This window comes from Lycium ferocissimum, chromosome 2, assembly GCF_029784015.1.
Source record: "Lycium ferocissimum isolate CSIRO_LF1 chromosome 2, AGI_CSIRO_Lferr_CH_V1, whole genome shotgun sequence".
NCBI classification, from domain to species: domain Eukaryota; kingdom Viridiplantae; phylum Streptophyta; class Magnoliopsida; order Solanales; family Solanaceae; genus Lycium; species Lycium ferocissimum.
In genome coordinates, this window is record NC_081343.1 from 43,672,853 (window position 1) to 43,691,167 (window position 18,315).

General features: G+C 34.5%; 2 protein-coding genes across 3 annotated transcripts; one reads left to right on the forward strand and one right to left on the reverse strand.

Annotated features, from left to right (window-relative positions):
* Nucleotides 1-455: 455 nt before the first annotated feature.
* On the reverse strand, nucleotides 456-3,946 carry LOC132048088 (nucleolar complex-associated protein 2-like). Of its 2 annotated transcripts, none has more exons than XM_059439024.1 (4): nucleotides 3,646-3,946; nucleotides 1,877-1,951; nucleotides 1,230-1,793; nucleotides 456-575 (listed from the first exon to the last, which is right to left on the reverse strand). In XM_059439024.1, exons 1-4 carry the CDS (start codon nucleotides 3,712-3,714, stop codon nucleotides 513-515), a joined length of 771 nt encoding a protein of 256 aa, XP_059295007.1. In that variant the 5' UTR covers nucleotides 3,715-3,946; the 3' UTR covers nucleotides 456-512. The 2 variants fall into 2 exon arrangements, with proteins under 2 accessions (XP_059295007.1, XP_059295008.1); XM_059439025.1 differs by lacking the exon at nucleotides 456-575 and adding an exon at nucleotides 662-1,011.
* Nucleotides 3,947-5,708: 1,762 nt separating this feature from the next.
* LOC132047620 (uncharacterized) lies at nucleotides 5,709-6,880 on the forward strand. Its single transcript, XM_059438639.1, has 2 exons — nucleotides 5,709-6,080; nucleotides 6,542-6,880. Exons 1-2 carry the CDS (start codon nucleotides 5,862-5,864, stop codon nucleotides 6,878-6,880), a joined length of 558 nt encoding a protein of 185 aa, XP_059294622.1. The 5' UTR covers nucleotides 5,709-5,861.
* The last annotated feature ends 11,435 nt before the right edge of the window (nucleotides 6,881-18,315 follow it).

An 18,315-nucleotide genomic window follows, 5' to 3' on the forward strand; every position in this document is an offset into this window, starting at 1 on the left:
ATTAAGGACTACATGGATTTGCAATAACCAGCTTGACCAAACACTCCGCTTGGAACGAGTTGGGATTCAGAGGAATTAAAATTTGATTTTTCCCATGGGGAGCAGTGCTTCACAGTGTTGCTGAGGACCGCTGGATAAAATTTCGTATTTGTCCTCATCTTTTTGTCCTTTCCCTTATTTTTTGATATATCTTATTGTGTGATTAAAAGTCTCAATTGTTATTACTCCAACATTTCCTTTTTGTGTATAGTGAAAAGTTCAAAAGTCTACACCCAATCTTTTCATATTCCCCGTTTCGTTATTTGGTCTTTGCCAACTGCCGAATGAAAACAAAGGCATGCTGGTATGCATTGGGAAGATCCACCTAAGTAGTTCAACGAAACAATTGCCAAGAAATTGAATATGCTGCAGCTTTGACGCACTCATGAATTGGCAGTTCAACAAATAAGCTTTGTACATCCCTCTAATGCACTCGTCAATGCAATCAGAACCAAGCTGTATACACAGGTCTCTTAGAAACAAAAAGAGACTAACAGGTAGTGCACCTCCGCCTGTACCCAGAAATGAAGAAGAACCTGAAAAGTCAAATTTTGCTTAAGCTCGTTTTTTCAGAGAGAAGAATACCTCAATGCAGAAAATAAAAAACCCTTGTGCCTCATGTATTCTGAAAAACAAAGAAGTCTAAAACGAGAGTGCTTCGCAATTATTTTTTAACTTAATTCTTAAGCATCTTAAGTAACTACCAGCCAACAGACACATTCTCAAGGTTTCTTATTTACTTTTTTTTTTTTTTTGGTCAGGTAAGGATTATGAGCTATGTTACTAGAATACGATGCTTACAAAAGATACTTTCCTAAGACTTTCATGATAGACTGATACGAATTAACTTTGTTCGTGATAATAGGATATAAGCAGTGTGCACAGTTTGAAGTGATCAAGGGCCAAATGCCATGTCATCGACTGTCAGATATCAGTTTCATAGCCCTGATATAGAAAACACTTGAAGGACCCCTATGAGAAAATGAAGATTAATTAGCTTTTTGGTAATAGCTAAAGCCTTAAAACAGCAAATAGACGTACCCTCTCACCTCTGCTTAAAAAGAGGGAGAAAGGATGAAACATGCAAATTTCTTGCAAATAAGAGTAATATTCTTGCAGATCTTAATCATTCCTTTGTAAAAGAAAAGAGTTCATGTGAATTGTAAGTGTTAGATCACTCAATCCCATACCTTTATATATTTCCTTAACAGAACTGGAAAAGCAGCCAAAAATACAGATGAAAATCTGAGTCTTCGTAATGTAAATGATATCATTTCTGTATCAGTCATCTGATTTAGAACATGTAGCGCATTCCCAAGATATGATTTCACCAAGTGGTTGTTGCTCTTCCACCGCTTAGTATTGGACATATCCTTTATCATCTCCTTCTTCCCACCAGAAGTTGGTAACTTCAACAGGCCACGAAGAATTCCATCCATTTCTTTTAGAACAAATAACATTATCTTGTTGAACACAGCGCTAGACATAGTACTCCACTTTGACTTAGCATCTTCACCAGTATCATCGCCATAATGACAAGCTGTGCGGAAAGCTCTCATGAGAGACCTGATAGCCCCCGAACTTCTATTTTCATGAATTGAACTGCACCAAGAGTCCACCATTGCACTAGTGATGACATTTGTGGCCGATTTGACCTCCTTTCCATCTGCATGAACGAGTTGTTCAGTGTCAAATTCATCAGCTTCATCATCTTCTTCCATTTCGTCGCCATCCATTTCAGTCTCAGCATCATCCTTCACAAAATTTGGATAAGATTCTATAAACCACTTCACATACCATGAGAATAACGAGAAGGAAAGATATACTAAGGACTTACATCAATATCCTCATCATCATCAAACTCAAGGAGCTCCTTGTCATGCTCTTGCAAGAATTGATAGAACTCAGGATCCTACAGAAAACAGAAGTGCCATATGTTGGTTAAATAGATTATCAGCAGTCAATACACAAAAATTATGGAATGAATATATACACCTACTCTTGCAACGACAATATCAAAATGTATAGCAGATTGACTACGTTGCTCAGTGATGCAAGCAGGCTAAATGTAGGATTGAGTTATAGATGAATGACCTTAAAATGGGAAAGAAGGTCACTGGACTCCAAAGTGCTCACTTGTGCCAAACGGAATTACTATTTGACGCACATATGCAGCTACTGGGATGAATTTCAGTTACATACCAAATTAAAGGTGGCATTTCCAAGATTTTGGCTAGATCATTGGATGTATATTGGGGGTGCTTAAAAATGAATTTCCTGCTATATATAGTTTTTCCTTAAATAAAGACAGCAGTGCGTCTTAATGTTTCTCTAAAATTGGATGGAATTTACTTCTTAGGAGAAGATTAAATGACTGGGAAACAAGGAGTTCAGCCTTCTAATGGAGCTGTTGCCATCTGTCTCTATAGACTCAGGCAGAAGGATTCACTTGTCTGGTTGGTAAGCGAGAAAGGAGAGTTCTTTGTTAGAAGTTGTTGTATTAAGTTACAAACACAATCAAGTTGTTGGGATTTGAGCTTGCCTTGGAAAATGATCTGGAAGACTTTCACCTCCTAAAGTTGCTAGCTTTGCTTGAATTGCAGCTAAGGATGCCTGTTTGACTCGTCATAGACTCAAAGAGAGGTTTGTCTATATGCTACATGCTCCTTCTGTGAGAACTCAATTATTAGTCATATGTTCATTGCAGCCACGTTCGGCAAAATATGGTCAATGTTTTTTTTTTTTTTTTTTTGAGAAGGTAACAGTAAAATATGGTCAATGTTTCTCAACCTATTTGGAGTTAGTGGGTCATGCCAATGGATGTTAAGAGCATGCTGAATTGCTGGCAGAGACAGTATTTGCAGGAGCTTGAATCCCATAATGCATTTTATGGACCGGTTGGCTAGAAAGAAACAAAAGATCTTTTGAGGTGAAGAAGGACCATCTGTCCTATGTAAAACATATAGTTGTTTACAAAATGTGTACTTTTGGTGTAAACTGTAAGGATGAGAATATGACATTCTTCATGGATTTTCTAGATGGTATAAGGAAATGGTGTTGGGATTGTAATACTCTACTGCTTTGTACTCCTCAAAGTACTTTCTTGGTACTAATCCTAATAAATTTTACTTTACCTGATCAAATAATAAATCAATAACAGTGGCAGAACGCTAGTTCTTACACAGAGAAACTGAAGAAAAACAAAAGCAATGACAGTATGCAATCTAGGTTTGCTACTTCTGAGACATATCAAAGAAAATTTGATCAAAAAAAAATATTGTTAATAACATGTCAAAAAATTTGGTAGCTCGTTTTTGTATTCCTTGAGTTCTTTTCAGAACTATATGAAAACTAAAGTTACGCTAAGAAAAAATTACTAAATACAGAAAACTGTTTGATGGGTGAAACTGAATATTCAAGCTTATAAAAGGCAGACCACTAAGCCTAGCAGTAAATGAACTATATCAAAAAAATTGGTCACTCTTGTTTATGTATTCATTGAGCTGTTCAGAACTTATATGAAAACTAAAATTATACCCAAAAAAAAGTACTAAATACAGATTGAAAGCAAAAATCAAGAAAGCTGAGAAATAATAAAAATCTCACCTTTTCTTGGAGTCTTTTCAATTCCTCCACATGTCCTCCAGCATTTTGCTTTGAAGATGATTTGGGCATTATTTCATCTGTATTTTCTTCAACCCCAGATGATTTTTTCTTCAATTTCTTCGATGCTAACAAACCCCACAAAAAAAAAAAAAATATATGAACTAGAATGTAAAACAAAAAGGTTGTTATAAAGAAAGAGTAAAAATGGTACCTTTATTCTTAGTCCCCATTGATTGATATTTTTGTGAGCTTCTTTTCTTGCTAAAACCCTATGCTTTTGTTCCAGGGTTTAGTGTTCTGAAGGTTTAGTTCCAGATATAAAGCTGGAAGAAGAAGAAGAAAATATTGGGATTGGGCTTATTGGACTACTACAATTTGGGGGCAATTCGCAATTGCCCTTGCTTTGGGGTGGTCTTTAAATTTCTTTTCATATTTGAAATGTTTTTAAATTTTGCCGGTAATTGCTCTAATAGGTTCCGGGTTCGAACCACGCGCGATCGAAATTTTAAAAAAAAAATTCGCAAGCAGTTTAAATTTCGCTATCGCCATGACGCATACAACATGTTAGAATTACCGTTTTTATGCGGACCGGCATACTAAATACCTTATGGGCGGACTTGGCATAAGTATCGGGTCGAAACATAACTTTGATAATTTCTTCACAAAGTTATCGGTGGGGGCATACTTATACTTTTAATGAGCACATGCGGACCGTAACACAGTGAAGGAATTATCAAAGTTATGCGGACCCCGACCCATCTTATCTCGTCTGCCCATAAGGCATAAGTATGCGGGGTTAAAATAACGTTGATAATTCCTTCGCAAAGTTATGCGGTGGGGGCATACTTTTAATGGGCAAACTTTTATGCGGACCGGCATAACTGTGAAGAAATTATCAAAGTTATGCGGACCCATCCTTATCTCAAATACCCACAAGGCATAAGTATGCGGGGTCCGGCATAACTTTTAGTAATTCCTTAACAAAAGTATCGTTGGGGCATAAGCGAAATTTAAACTTGCCTTGCGAATTTTTTAAAATTTTATTTGCGCGTGGATTGAATTTTTTGGACTATGGGTGTTCGGCGAAAAGTATAATTTTAAAATTTCAAATATGAGAGAAACGAAATTTAAAAACCCTGGCAAAAACACTTTTCCGCGCAAAAAAATGCAATTTGGGTCAAAAATATAGAGCCCAATGGGTCAAATATTTCTTTTTAGGCTACTATTTACATTTTATCATGATTTTAGTAGACTTCGCAAATATAACCTTTCCTTTAGGACAAACAAAATATTAAGTTGTCGTTTAACCTCTACAAAGTTATCGATTGTAGACTTACATTTTCTTATATGATTTTCAGTTTGGTCAAAAGTTATTTTCATATTATGGTCTAAAAAGTTATTTTCATATTATGGTCTAAAAGGTAAATAAATTGTTTATATATATATATATATATATATAAAGAGGATAGTTTTAGGACAAAAAGTAGTTAGTTAGTTAGTTGTTAGTTAATGTTTTGAATTTAAAATAATTACATATCAATATTTAATTTCACGTGAATCTTCTTTTGTACGTGCGTTTTTTTTTTTTTAAATGTGGTAACTAACAAATTCCCTAAACTCCCATTAGCGTATGCATAGGAAAAACTAAGGGAAATCTACATGGTGTAGATAACATTAGGCCTTATTTATATCTAGTAGCTATACTTTAAATTAATTACATCCCATAACTAAAAGGTGTATATCAATTACTGTACATAACTAAAACATTTAATCACGGTTAAAATAAAAAACCAACATGCAACATAAGGCTTGTATTCATATATTTTTCCCCTCGTCAACCCATTTTCTCTCTCATTGTCTCTCAATCTCTTAGATTTTTTTCTCCATTATATCTATACACGATCCTCATGATTCCATTACCTAAATTCTTCTTTGCGCATTTCTAGGTAAGTTATTTAGGAGTTTTTTTACAAATTTGTGTTTATTTTGTTAAATATATTCTTCCAATTATTTGATTTTACGCCATTGTTAGGGTTTCGCCATTGTTAGGGTTTCTACTACATGTTGCTTTGATTTTTTGGTGTAATGGCGGAGAAAAGCACTCCGTGAGAGTTACTAGAGGTATACACAATTATGTGCACCATTATGATGATGGTCCATCTTTTGATTTGTGTATCACTCAAAATGATGAAGAAATTGCAGGCTCTGTTGCTAGAATGGATGCTGAGAGTAGTATTAAGAGGCGCCATGACCCGGTAAGTATGGAAACAATGGTAGATGAAGGTTCAAAATCTACCAAACGAAAAGATGTCATTGATTCATCGATATCTGAAGCATCCCTACCAAGTATTGAAAAGCGGAGAAAAGTTATCGATGGTTCTTCAGTTAGCAAGGGAAAAAATGTTGTTGAAGATGTTCCTTCAAAAGCAGGGGAGGTATTGTATTTATTTCATATTTATGAATACAATGTTTATTTGTTATTAGTTTTTAATTTTGATACACTTTGTGATTGCACATTTTTTAGTGTTGAATACAATATATATTGTTGTATGTATTCTATATTTAATCTGTATATCAGTCTACTTGTGTATACTGTATACATTTTTGTAGAATTGAATACAATTTGTCATTTGTCTTGGTAAGTATTGAATACAATTTGTAGAATTGAATACATTGTAGAATTGAATACTATGTATACACAAAATGCAATGTATACATAACTCTTGTTCGATAGATACATTGTTTCTTTGGATACATTTAGAATGAATTTGTATTTTGTTGGTGTAGTATAGTTAAATAGATACATTATTTTTCTTTCGGGATACAATTAGTGTATTTAAATTTGTCATTCTTTTGCATAATGAGTTTTTGTCTGTTGTTGAACTGAATAATGCAGAGTAAGTTTTTTCTGAAAGATCCTCCTACTCATTCAGTGCACATGAGTTGTTACACCAATGTTGAAGTATTTAAAGATCTCAAGGACAAACTAACTGATAAGCAGTACAAAATATTTGGGGAAACTTGCTTTGGTGTATTCACCAAAATGCAACACTGTGATGTTCAAGCACAAATGTTGAGGTGCTGCATGGTGAGAGAACTTATTGGAAGTACTCCTGATGCTTTTTTGATTGATATAAATGGTAATGAATTGCGGTTTTCTATTAGAGAATTTGCAATAATAACTGGTTTGAAGTGTGTTGGTGATGAAGATGCTTTTAAAGTTAAGCGAGGGTAAAATCAAGATTTTGGAGACATATTTTGGTGGTTCTAAGAATATGCCTTCAAAGGCGATTTGATTGAATGCTTCCTGAGATAAAAATTGGGGCCTCGATGATGTTGATGCCGTTAAGATTCTGTCCTCTATTTCATTCATACCTATATCTTGTCCAATGAGAAGAATGCAGTAAAAATACCAAGGCTACACTTTGATTTGGTAGAGTCTGGAAGATACGTGGATTACCCGTAGGGTAAGAAAGCATTCAATGAGTTGATTAAAAGTATGACTCCAAGATGACTTCTGAGAAAAAGTTTTATAGGCTCCGGAATGCCACTTGCTATGCAAGTTTGGCTTTATGAGTGTTGTTCATTTGTTGACGCCCTCTTGCAGTCAAGACGGCAATGACATTCCCGAATCTTTGAATTGGACGACCATTGAAAGTCGACCAAGCTTTAAGGAACTGATGGACGGCATGTTTAAAGAAGATAACACCGGTAAAATCTGTACTCAACATTGTTATATAAGTTCCCTTCATGTATTTAAATTTTTACTGTTTCTTTATTTTATATTTTGATAAATGCATTATATTTTCTTCTTGTAATCATAAAGCCTAGCCCACTTTGCCCTTCCCACTGAATCCAAGTACTCCTTCACCCGAATATCCTCTTTCTCAAGTTTGCCCATTAAAAGTATTTGCATAACTTTGTGAAGGAATTACCAAAGTTATGCGGACCCGGCATACCCACCGGAACTTGGCATAAGATACTTATACGGTCCCATAACTTTGATAATTCCTTCACAAAAGTTATCGGGTCCGTAAAAAGTTTGCCCGTTAAAAGTATGCCCCACCGGGGAAGAAGGGCACTCCGCGCAAAAAAATGATTTTCAATCATCCAATATCAACAAAAAAAAACAGAATCATTCATCAAAAACCAGCTAATAAGAACAGCAAATATCATGACGCTTTAAAGTCGACGTGGTTCAATATAGAAACCAGAAAAACAGAACAAATTACTAAGAAAACAACAACTACTTTCTTTTAGGCTCATTCCTGCAAGAGCGCCTATTGTGTCCTGCATGTCCACATCTACTGCACGAGTTTGTACGTGTATTTGAAAACCATTCAGATAAAGACTTATCACGCTTCTTTTTTGCCTTCCAGGCGGTCTTTTGTACCTCGGTGGCAACACTACTTCTTCCGAAATGTATACGAGGGACATTCCACTCACTCTGATCCGGTAACGGATAAATTGGGACTTCATAAGTCTTCATCACATTTTCTGGTTTGTACAAGTTTGAGCAGTAGCTGTCGACAGTGAGATTTTTCATCTTAAGAACAGCCCAAGCATGGGGGCAGGGCATCTCATCGACTTGGAACATTTTGCAACTGCAAGTTTTCTTTTCAATACACACAATGAAACTCCTCCCTTCATCAATTACGGTGTGTAAGTATTCTGTTGATGGAATTACCTATGCAACAATATACAAACAGATTCACATCAAGTTTTTATTACAAACATAATACGCCATGTCAATATATAATTTTTTTGTAAGAAATATACTTATGTATAAGAATCGTAAAGATGAAATATAAGCAATTGAAAAAAATACGTATACGGATGCACGAAAACAAACCTTCATGCGCGTAGATTTATGCTCATTAATGGTCGCAATTCTTGAAATTTTTTCCCAAGCGTTGTGAATGTATACGAACCATTTTGTCGGTTTGTGCAATTCCATCGTCCATACATCAACCTAACTTCCTCGAGAAAATCGTATATTGGTAATTCTAGCGATACGAGTCTTTGCATTAATGGACTCGACAATATTTGATGTTAATGTCCATGCTCGGTTAGCCTGGACAATAAAGCCTAGCCCACTTTGCCCTTCCCACTGAATCCAAGTACTCCTTCACCCGAATATCCTCTTTCTCAACTTTTCCCATTAGCATATCAAAGTCATTCTGTGTGTATGCTTTTGCCATTTTATAGTATACACCACTCAACACTTCATGACTCTTCCTATAGTTATTATAAACATTTTTCCAAAGATGCCATATGCATGCTAAATGCGGAATAGTAGGATAAATTCTAGCAACGACCTTGATGATGCTTTCATGTCTATCGAGATACAATACACATGTTATCCCTACCCCATATGCTTCCTTGAACCGTTGAAAGAACCATGACCAAGACTTATCGTTCTCGGAATCGATCACGCCATATGCTAGAAAAGATATTACCTACAAATTCAATTGAGAAAAGCAAAAGGTTACTTGATTTTTACTCACTTGTATTCATTGTATGCAAAAAACGGTACATTTGTATACGAATTACCCGCACCATCCAAAGTGTTTCGCCGAAACAAAGGTGCCATTGTATTCTTGTTTTAGGTGGCTCCGTCTACAACCACTATTGGTCGACAATAGTCGAACCCTTTTATAAAGGCATATAATGCTATAAACAGATATAAGAACTCATTTTCGGGGGGATTTTTGCATTCTTATATGAGAACGGATACGTTTATCCAAGATGTATACATATCCGAGGTAACTTCTTGTAAGAATCTGCTGGCTCTCCCTTGACTCGATCATAGCCTTTTCTTTAGCACGATAAGCCTTCATGTAATTCACATCCACACCAATTTCATTTTTCACATCATCTACTATATCCTGGCGTATACTTCCTCTTGTGATTTGTTAACTTTGGTTTAATAATGCTGCTATAAAACCACTACTTGCTTGAATACAAGAATACACCTTATCCTTTAATGGACATGTATGTTTGTCCACAAACTCTCTAACTTTGAACATTGCAGATTTGTTAATGCTTGAAGCTTTCATTTTCCAATCACATTGTTCTGATATACATACAATGGTGTAAGTTGCAAATCCGCAATTGTATACTTATACATTCGATTCCGACACATATCAAATCATTAAGCAAAAAATTGAATACAATTTCATATACCAATTTAAACTAGATAGTCAGATATATGTAAGAAATATCAACTTGTTAAATACACATCACTTAATGAAAAAATATACAATTTTATTGTTATATACAAATAAATAATAAACCGTTTAACAAGCATACCTTATAGAATTTGATCTCTGTACGGAACTGAAACCTATTGTCAATTGCATATTTTTTCATCACAGCCTTCAAAGTATCCTTGTCATTGTATACCTGATTTACCATGATCTCCTTGTGATTATGATTTGAAATGATCAAATCATTATACACAACTATTTTTGACCAGAAGTTGACGATGCCATTTACGTCACATCATCCGTATTCATAACTTGTAATTGGCGATTGTATTCTAATTGCGGTATGTCACCTTCAACTACACTTTCACTAGACACATTGTATTCACTCAACTTATCGTTGTGGTAATACACAAAGGATACATCCCAAACGCCTACTATCTTTCTTCAGTTCAACATACACCCGACACTCATGTCGTTGTGTATTTCAAGCGGCATAGAATCACCTTCGATCATGTATTTGATATTAATTGTTTTGTTACTTGTATCTATTCCTACCGTTTCGCTATTACATCAACTACATTCTCATACGAGGCATAATCTTTGAAAACTATTGCATCGATTGTGTAATTCACAAAACGATTCTCATCGTTCCAAATCCTGGGAATGTCGAATTTCTGTAGGTATGGTAGACATTTTTTTGAATTCAGTAATGCTAATGATTATCAACAACTTCAATGCAAAACTACTCGTTGTATCATGAACATCAACCGAACTATTATTTACCTTCGAAATTCGAATTAGTGAATTTACTCGTATAGAACAACTCCAAAAAACCGTAGAAACTCATACGAACAACGACATTCGATTGCGACAATCTAAATTAAAATCGCAATTGATTTTTGAGATTGTATTCGAACGTATTCTAGATGTTTGAATTGAATTTCTTGTTAGGAGGTTAAGCTGTTTTTTCCGTTTTTGAATATTATTTTTTGAATTTGAATTTGAGTAATTGTAATCGAAAAGAATCGTGTGATATTTTGGAAGTCGTCATTGAGAGTGATTCTAGGAAGATTTTACTTAGTTTGCCTTGTTTAGGAGATTTCATCCCACGATTTTAGCAAAATTTAATAACTGTATTCATGAATACAGTGACACTTAATAACGAATACAACATGAAACAAGCGCTTAGTTTAGCTATATGTTTGCCACGAAAAGTAAATAGCTAAACTGTAGCTATGCGGAAAAAAAAACCCCCAAATAGTAGTCATTTATGAAATTTTCCCAAAAACTAACCCCAGTGGCCCACGTACTCCCAAAACCTAAAACTCCCTATCACGGTATCACCCACGTTCTTATTTTGTTTTTCCTCACAAATAAAAAAACGAAACCGTCTTAACAAAAACTGCTTCGAATTTTCAATGCAAAATCATTAGCAAAAACTCTACTACCATAATTCCAAGACTTTCATTTCTTCTTTTTTTTTTTTTTTTTTTTTATAGTGAAGGATGATGTGGGGAAAAGAACTTTCATCTTCATTGATCACTCATGTTTTCCCCTGCTTTGGCCGTCAAAATTCAAGCAAAAGAAGGATGTCAACAGTGAGCATCTAGAAGCAGCAAAGATGAAGCGGAAGGATTGGTGTGAGATGAAATTTTATGTAATTTAAACCATCAAGTATATATTTTCTGTTTCATTATAACAAAACAAAAAAATTGTTAAGCAGTTCAATATTTATCCTCGAAGTAATTTTGCCGCAGACGATCAGGCTCTGAAACATGTTCTTTAATTTTTAATTTACTTTTATGTGAAGATTAAATTGGCAATATATAATCGTGAAATCATTTCATAAATTCTTTCTTAGTAGATCTTCTATCTCAGTGCAAGTCACAATACCAGAATTTGGGCGTGAAGGTTGGTTAAGACTTAAAACTTAAGCTGTGAAGAGAAGTTACTTATTAGAAGTAACTTAACTGCCGAATTTCTTATTTTTGTATGATTTGCTTGATGTATATCCTGTTATAATTGTGTGGTTGCAATTATCTTTTTAATCAATTTGAATTAAAACTTCTACGAATGTGTAACTGCGTTACCACTTTAAGTTTAGTTGAAAAGTATCTGACAGATGTTGACGAAATGCCCCAAAGAAATGTTGCGTTAATTCTGGCTTTGCCGAAAACAACGAAGGATGCTGATAGCTGATTACATGCTTAAAACTCACGGGACGAGCGTTATCGAGCCTTCGTGCAAGAGTGAGTAACTGTGCATGTTCTTTGTTGTTTTTAGCCGTTGTGGAAATAGTGGATGATTACGGAATAGTAATATTTTCTTTCCTTCCTTAGCATCAAAATGCTAGATCTAAGGTTGGACCATTTCTTTGATGGTGTCAATTTAGTTTATTTGATGTAATTTTTTGGTGAATGTTTCTAGAAGGCATCTGAGAGGGAATTGCACATTATTCATAATTTAATTTGACACCATTCAGTGTACTGCTTTAATTCGTAACCTTTTTGTTCTCATCTCCTTTCTCCATCATATATGAGCAGGTAATTGTTGACGATGCGATATACATTGAAACAAATAGTGGAAGGTTAACAGAGAGTGGGTAGGAGTGATGCTTTTTGCTACAAAATTTGATCTCGAGGCAGAAGAGTATGTTCCACTTCCTAAAGGAGAGGTTCAAAAAAGAAGGAGATAGTCCGCATTACTCTCATTCGTATGAAAACAATTAAGCCATTTTGTTCTATCCACTTAGTTATGAAATGCACTTCAGGTAAAAACGCTACCTTTTTTTGTTCAATGCTTACACTTTTTCCTTTATTTGCCTCTTTTGAAATGGATGTGGACTTTTGCAAGTTTCATTTTTATCTACATTAGAAGTTTTCTCCCTTTTTCTACTTGAAAGTTTTCATCTATATTGTGAATATCTTCATTTATATGAGTGTGTTTTTCAGGGAGCTAGAACCATTATTACCTTCACCTAGAAGCTTGATCATATTGGCAACACCAGCAGGAATTAATGACAATAAAATAGTAATTGCACCTCCTGCTTCTTCATTGATGATAATAGAATAGCAACTTGACCTTCTGCTTCTTCATTCAATTGATCGATTAAGGTATCATCTATTTCTTGGTTGCTTATACAATTTTTGGTCATATGTATATATCTGTTTTGGGTAGATTGATGAAAAGACAAAATTGAAGCAATTAAAGGATGTAAGAAACTTATTTCTGACTATTGTTAGTGATGGTGTAAGAATTAAAACTCAAAAGTTGGAACAACAGAAGTCATGAATGTAAAGGGAATATAAGTTTCTTCTTCTTCTTCTTCTTTTATGGGACGTTTTTGGTGTGAAAAAAGATTTCCTTTATCGTGAATGTGATTGATTATTGTTTGAACAAAAAAAAAAAATCAATTGATCCCTAGCTACGACTTCTCATAATATTTGATGGAAGTTGCATGTTGCCCGCTCCCCATACATGGTGGAATCCATTGTATTCGTTGGTAAAGCACACGATTATGGCCTCAACATGTCGTCATTTGTTGTTGGTTTTGTTCGAGTACATTCTCAAGGTAAAGAAAAAGGAGGGAGGTGTATTTTTCCGTACATTTAATGTGATTTTGAAATTACTAGCATGAAACTATGACAATTATAGCGTAAAATGGTAATATGCAAACGAGTAGCTTGAGGCCAAACCTATGTATATGTATAGAACAATTTAGAAAGTTGAAAATCCTAGACCATGTTTCATGTCTATCATGGAAAACTGAGTAGCAAACCCACTATCTCATTTTAGTAACTAATGTGTTGGTAGAATAGTTCTAATTTATTTAGTGATGTGTTATTACTCATTAAAATAATCTAAAGCTTTGATCTACTTCCGTAAATAAGAAGTAAGGAAAAGAGGATGATGATTCATTTACATTACGAGTTCTATTACATTCAATTGAAAGGTTAACAAGCTTAGAACTTCGTGATCTGTTGAAATATTTAGGGACCATGCATGAGCCATTTTAAAGCTTATGAAGTTTTTAAAGGAAGCTATTGCAAAATAGAGGTGGGTAAACTTTAGGACAAAGAACTATGGATGTTGTTCCTTTGTACTATGGATGTTGTCAATCGTTTATGTTCATATGGAGGATCAAGAATTGGACAAATTTTAAAAAATATTTGAATGGCGGCAATAAAAGGGAAAATCAAAGCCCTTTGAATTTAGACCGAAAGGGAAAACCGTAGGACAGCTAAATTGCTCCAAGATGTGAATGTTCCAAGAGGGATTCCACCATTGGAGTTACTTTTTACTTAAGAGTTTCAACTTTCGGGGAAGAAGACATTTCTCAATAACAAGGTTTTGGGTTCTTAGGCATCAAGAGGTACATTGAATCCCAAAACTTTTGGTTTCTTTATATAATTTGATATGGATAAGCTAGATTATGGATGGATACAGTACATTCGGTTAGATTCGAATTTATGAAACTCTAGGATTCATTAAAATTCTTCATATACAAACGAAGAGTAGGAAATCTATCTATTATTAAAAGGAGAGAAAAAAGAATTAACAGGTATATAAGCGTAAGCCTACTAAAAAATCTGGTAATTTGTATTATATGTTGATTGGGAAATTTTCTACAATATTATCTTTAAGGTAAAACTATAGTATACGAAATAACTGAAGATGGAGACATGTAAAATTAATATGAAATACCTTTGGTGCTGTTTCTACCATAACTGTATTCTTGCTAACTAATGAACTTTATGAGGCATTGAAAAAGGATATTATGGTGACTCAACGTCGAACTTAAGAGGTTTTTATTAGACAAATCTAGCATGATTTTGCTCATGACTTATTGCCTCCACTGTAATCGCATATTTGTCTCATCCATTTCTGAATTTTTGAACCTGTTTGATATTATGCAGAGAGATAGCTCCTATCCTCTGTTCCTCTATCATTTTTTCTATTAAGAGGCATATTAGAACAGGGAGGGAGGTTGGATATGCAACATCCCATTTATGTATCTTCCTTCACGATCTTATGCTATTGGATCTATGTGACTTATATCCATTCCATATCTGGTGCGGCATTGTTTCAAGTATAAAAATGCTTACATTTATCTTAGTACCATTTGAATGATAGATTTAACGTGTGTTTAGCAGTACATATTTTAAGTGAATTGATTTGTTTCAAGTGAGTTAAGATTTTGAACTGTACCAATTTGAACGACTTTATGTTATTTTCTCTTATCACATTTATCTTACAACTATTTTCTTTTTTTTTTGTTCATGAGGGTAGCTCGCGATTAATTATACTGTGATTACTTTTCTTAACTATCAACCGCGCATCGCGCGGGTACTTATACTAGTATATATATATATATATAAAAGGATAAGTGATGAAAATTTATGTAAACTAATCCCATCACTTTATTTTGTTTTTCCTTTTTCTTGGTCAATCAGTAAAAGATACTTATATTATTGAATTAAAATTTTGTACCCCGATGATAGGTAATATTTTATACCATCGTATTAACATGACTGCCAAACATAAGTAATTGTGCGTTGATAATTAGTAGGCGTTTGGACATGCGGTTTGAAATCATGAGATGAAACCAGTGTCTGGACATGAATTTTATCTTATGGTTTTGAAGGAGCATTTTAATATTGTTTTATTAAAATATTAAAGTGTCTTATTTAGTCCTAATTATTCCTATACTTTATGGCCATAAAGTTGGCAGAAATGGGTCAACTTTTCCTCACGTTTTTTGTGACTTTAAGGCCATTACTTTTGTTTTTATTGTCTCATTATTCATATGAGTTATGGATGAATGTGGTCTTATTTTCTTTTGTAACATCCTACTCATAATTCTCCCATATTCTCCATATTTACACCATCTTAATACCCCATTATTCCACTCTCTCATCCAATTCAATTCAAGGATGAATTTTTCAACTATAAATAGTTTGTCATCTTTATTTTGTGGTAAAGAGAGAAAAATATATATTTTGGAGAGTTCTTAAAAAGTGAGGAAAATAAAAGAGAGTTTATTACCAAGAAAGCGTGTTCTTCTTTTCAGCGGAGCTTTGTCCGCAGTTTGTTGAGTTGTACGACGTGATCTGGCCGTTGTATCCTCGGAGGGACAAGTCGAAAGATTATACGGACCGAGTAGATTTTATTGCAGTTGGGTCAATCTCCTTAAAGAGAGCGAGATATCCGCGCCTACTCAAGATATTTTTATTTCTTCATTTTATTTTTCGATTGTAATTGTAATTTCATTGTATTATCACCAACAATTTTAAGGAGATTCATATGGCTACAATTGAAAAATCGGCGGATGTCAAAGTAGGAGATCTTAACAAGCCATTTCGGTTCAACGTACTCATTTTAAGAGATTTGAAGTAGAAAGTACTTTTCTACTTAAGTCTTCTCAATGTTTCTGTTAACTGAGAAGTTAATCCAAATAAAGTAGACAACTCTTCCATGAATGATGAAGAATTTATTTCTCTTCAAGAAAAAATTGAAAAGTACGACGAACATACAAGTGTCGGTATTATCTACTTAATTGTCTATCGTATAATTTTATGATTATTATGATAGAACTTACTCTCTACCGCAAAGAAAATTTGAAATAAGCGCAGTAAATATGATACCGAGGAGGCCGGGAGCGAAAATACGTCGCTAGTAGATTTTTTCGTTTCCAAAATGGTGGACAACAAATCGTTGGTAGATCAAGCTCAAGACTTTATAATGATCGTTGGAGAGCTTAGGTCCGAGGAGATTAAAATTGGAGATAACCCCTTGCTTCAGCCAGGGTATACAGATAAACTTCCACCTTCATGGAAGGAATTTCAAAAACCATGCGCCACAAACAAAAAAGAAAACCTCTTTGAGACGTTGATTATGCGAATACGCATGGAGGAAGAGGCAGGGCCAAGATGCACTTTTGCAAACTAAGAGAGCAACTTACAACCCGTCACAAATAAGGTAAATTTAATTACTTCAAATAATGCCGTCCTAATGCTAACAAAAATACCTCTATGAAGCCTAAGAAGAAAAATATTCAAGAAAAATAATGGTAGACCTCCGAAGAAAAATAATGATGGTAACAACCAACACAAAATCAACAAGCACAAAATGGAGGACCATGCTTTGTCCGGTGGCAAAGAGCGGGCATATTGCTCTCGTCGATTTTGCAAGTTTCAGAAACGTGGTCCTACACCTCGTGCGACGTACCAAGAGCCACTTGTGGCGGTGATAACAATGACATAAATATGGTTGAAAATGTTCGATGACGGGTGGGCCGATTCTGTGCAAACCGTCGTGCCCTCGCGCTTATTACAAACATTGGTTCAAAGTTGCGTATACTCCATTTCGGGGCGAGCCCAAACCATCACGCTTGGGATTCTCACACTACTCAAGTGCTTGGAAAGGAGAGATGTCGAGTCGAGTTTTACCTCGTAAAGTGGTGTTAACTTTAAAAGATGTACTTTATACTCCTTCCATGAGAAAAATTTGACGCCCAGTTTTCTTCTTAATAAACAGTGCTCAAAAACAAATTATTGAGTCTGATCAATATGTAATAGTGAAAAAAGTATTTTTGTGGAAAAGGGGTATGCTTGTGATGGGATGTTTAAGTTGAATGTTGAGATGAATAAAGTTACTAACCCCGTTTACATGCTTTCTTCCACTAATTTTTGGTGCTCGTTTTGTCATATTAATAATCGTTATGTGGGAATCATGAGTAGTTTAGGATTAATCCCAATGATTAAAAAGGATTTTGAAAAATGTGAAGCTTGTAGTAAAGCCAAAATCACAAAAAGGCCTCATTTTCAAGTTGAAAGAAAAACTGAATTATTAGAGTTAATTCATACTGATATTTGTGAACTTGGAGGAATTTTAACTCGTGGAGGAAATAGATATTTTATCACTTTTATTGATGACTTTTCTAAGTATACATATCTTTTCTTGATGAAAAATAAAAGTGATGCTTTTGAAAATTTTAAAATTTATCTCCATGAAGTTGAAAATCGGTTTGGTAGAAAAATAAAAAGAATTAGAAGTGATAGGCCATTGAATATGAGTCTAATAAGTTTAATTCTTTTGTTAGATGTCGTGGAATAATTCATAAAACTACTCCACCTTATTCTCCGCGTCTAATGCGTAGCTGAGAGAAAAAATAGAACTTTGGTTGAGTTGACAAATGCCATGCTTATTGGCTACAAGCGCACCTTTAAATTTTTGGGGGTTTATTTTAACCGCTTGTTATGTGTTGAATCGTGTGCCTCATAAAAAGACTAAATTGACACCATTTGAGTTGCGGAAAGGTCACAAGCCAAATTTGGGATATCTAAGAGTTTGGGGTTTGTCAACTTATGTGAAAATAATGGATCTCAAAATAAGTAAATTGGGTAAAAAGTTACTACTTGTGCTTTTCTTGGTTATGCTTCAAATAGTACAACCTATAGAT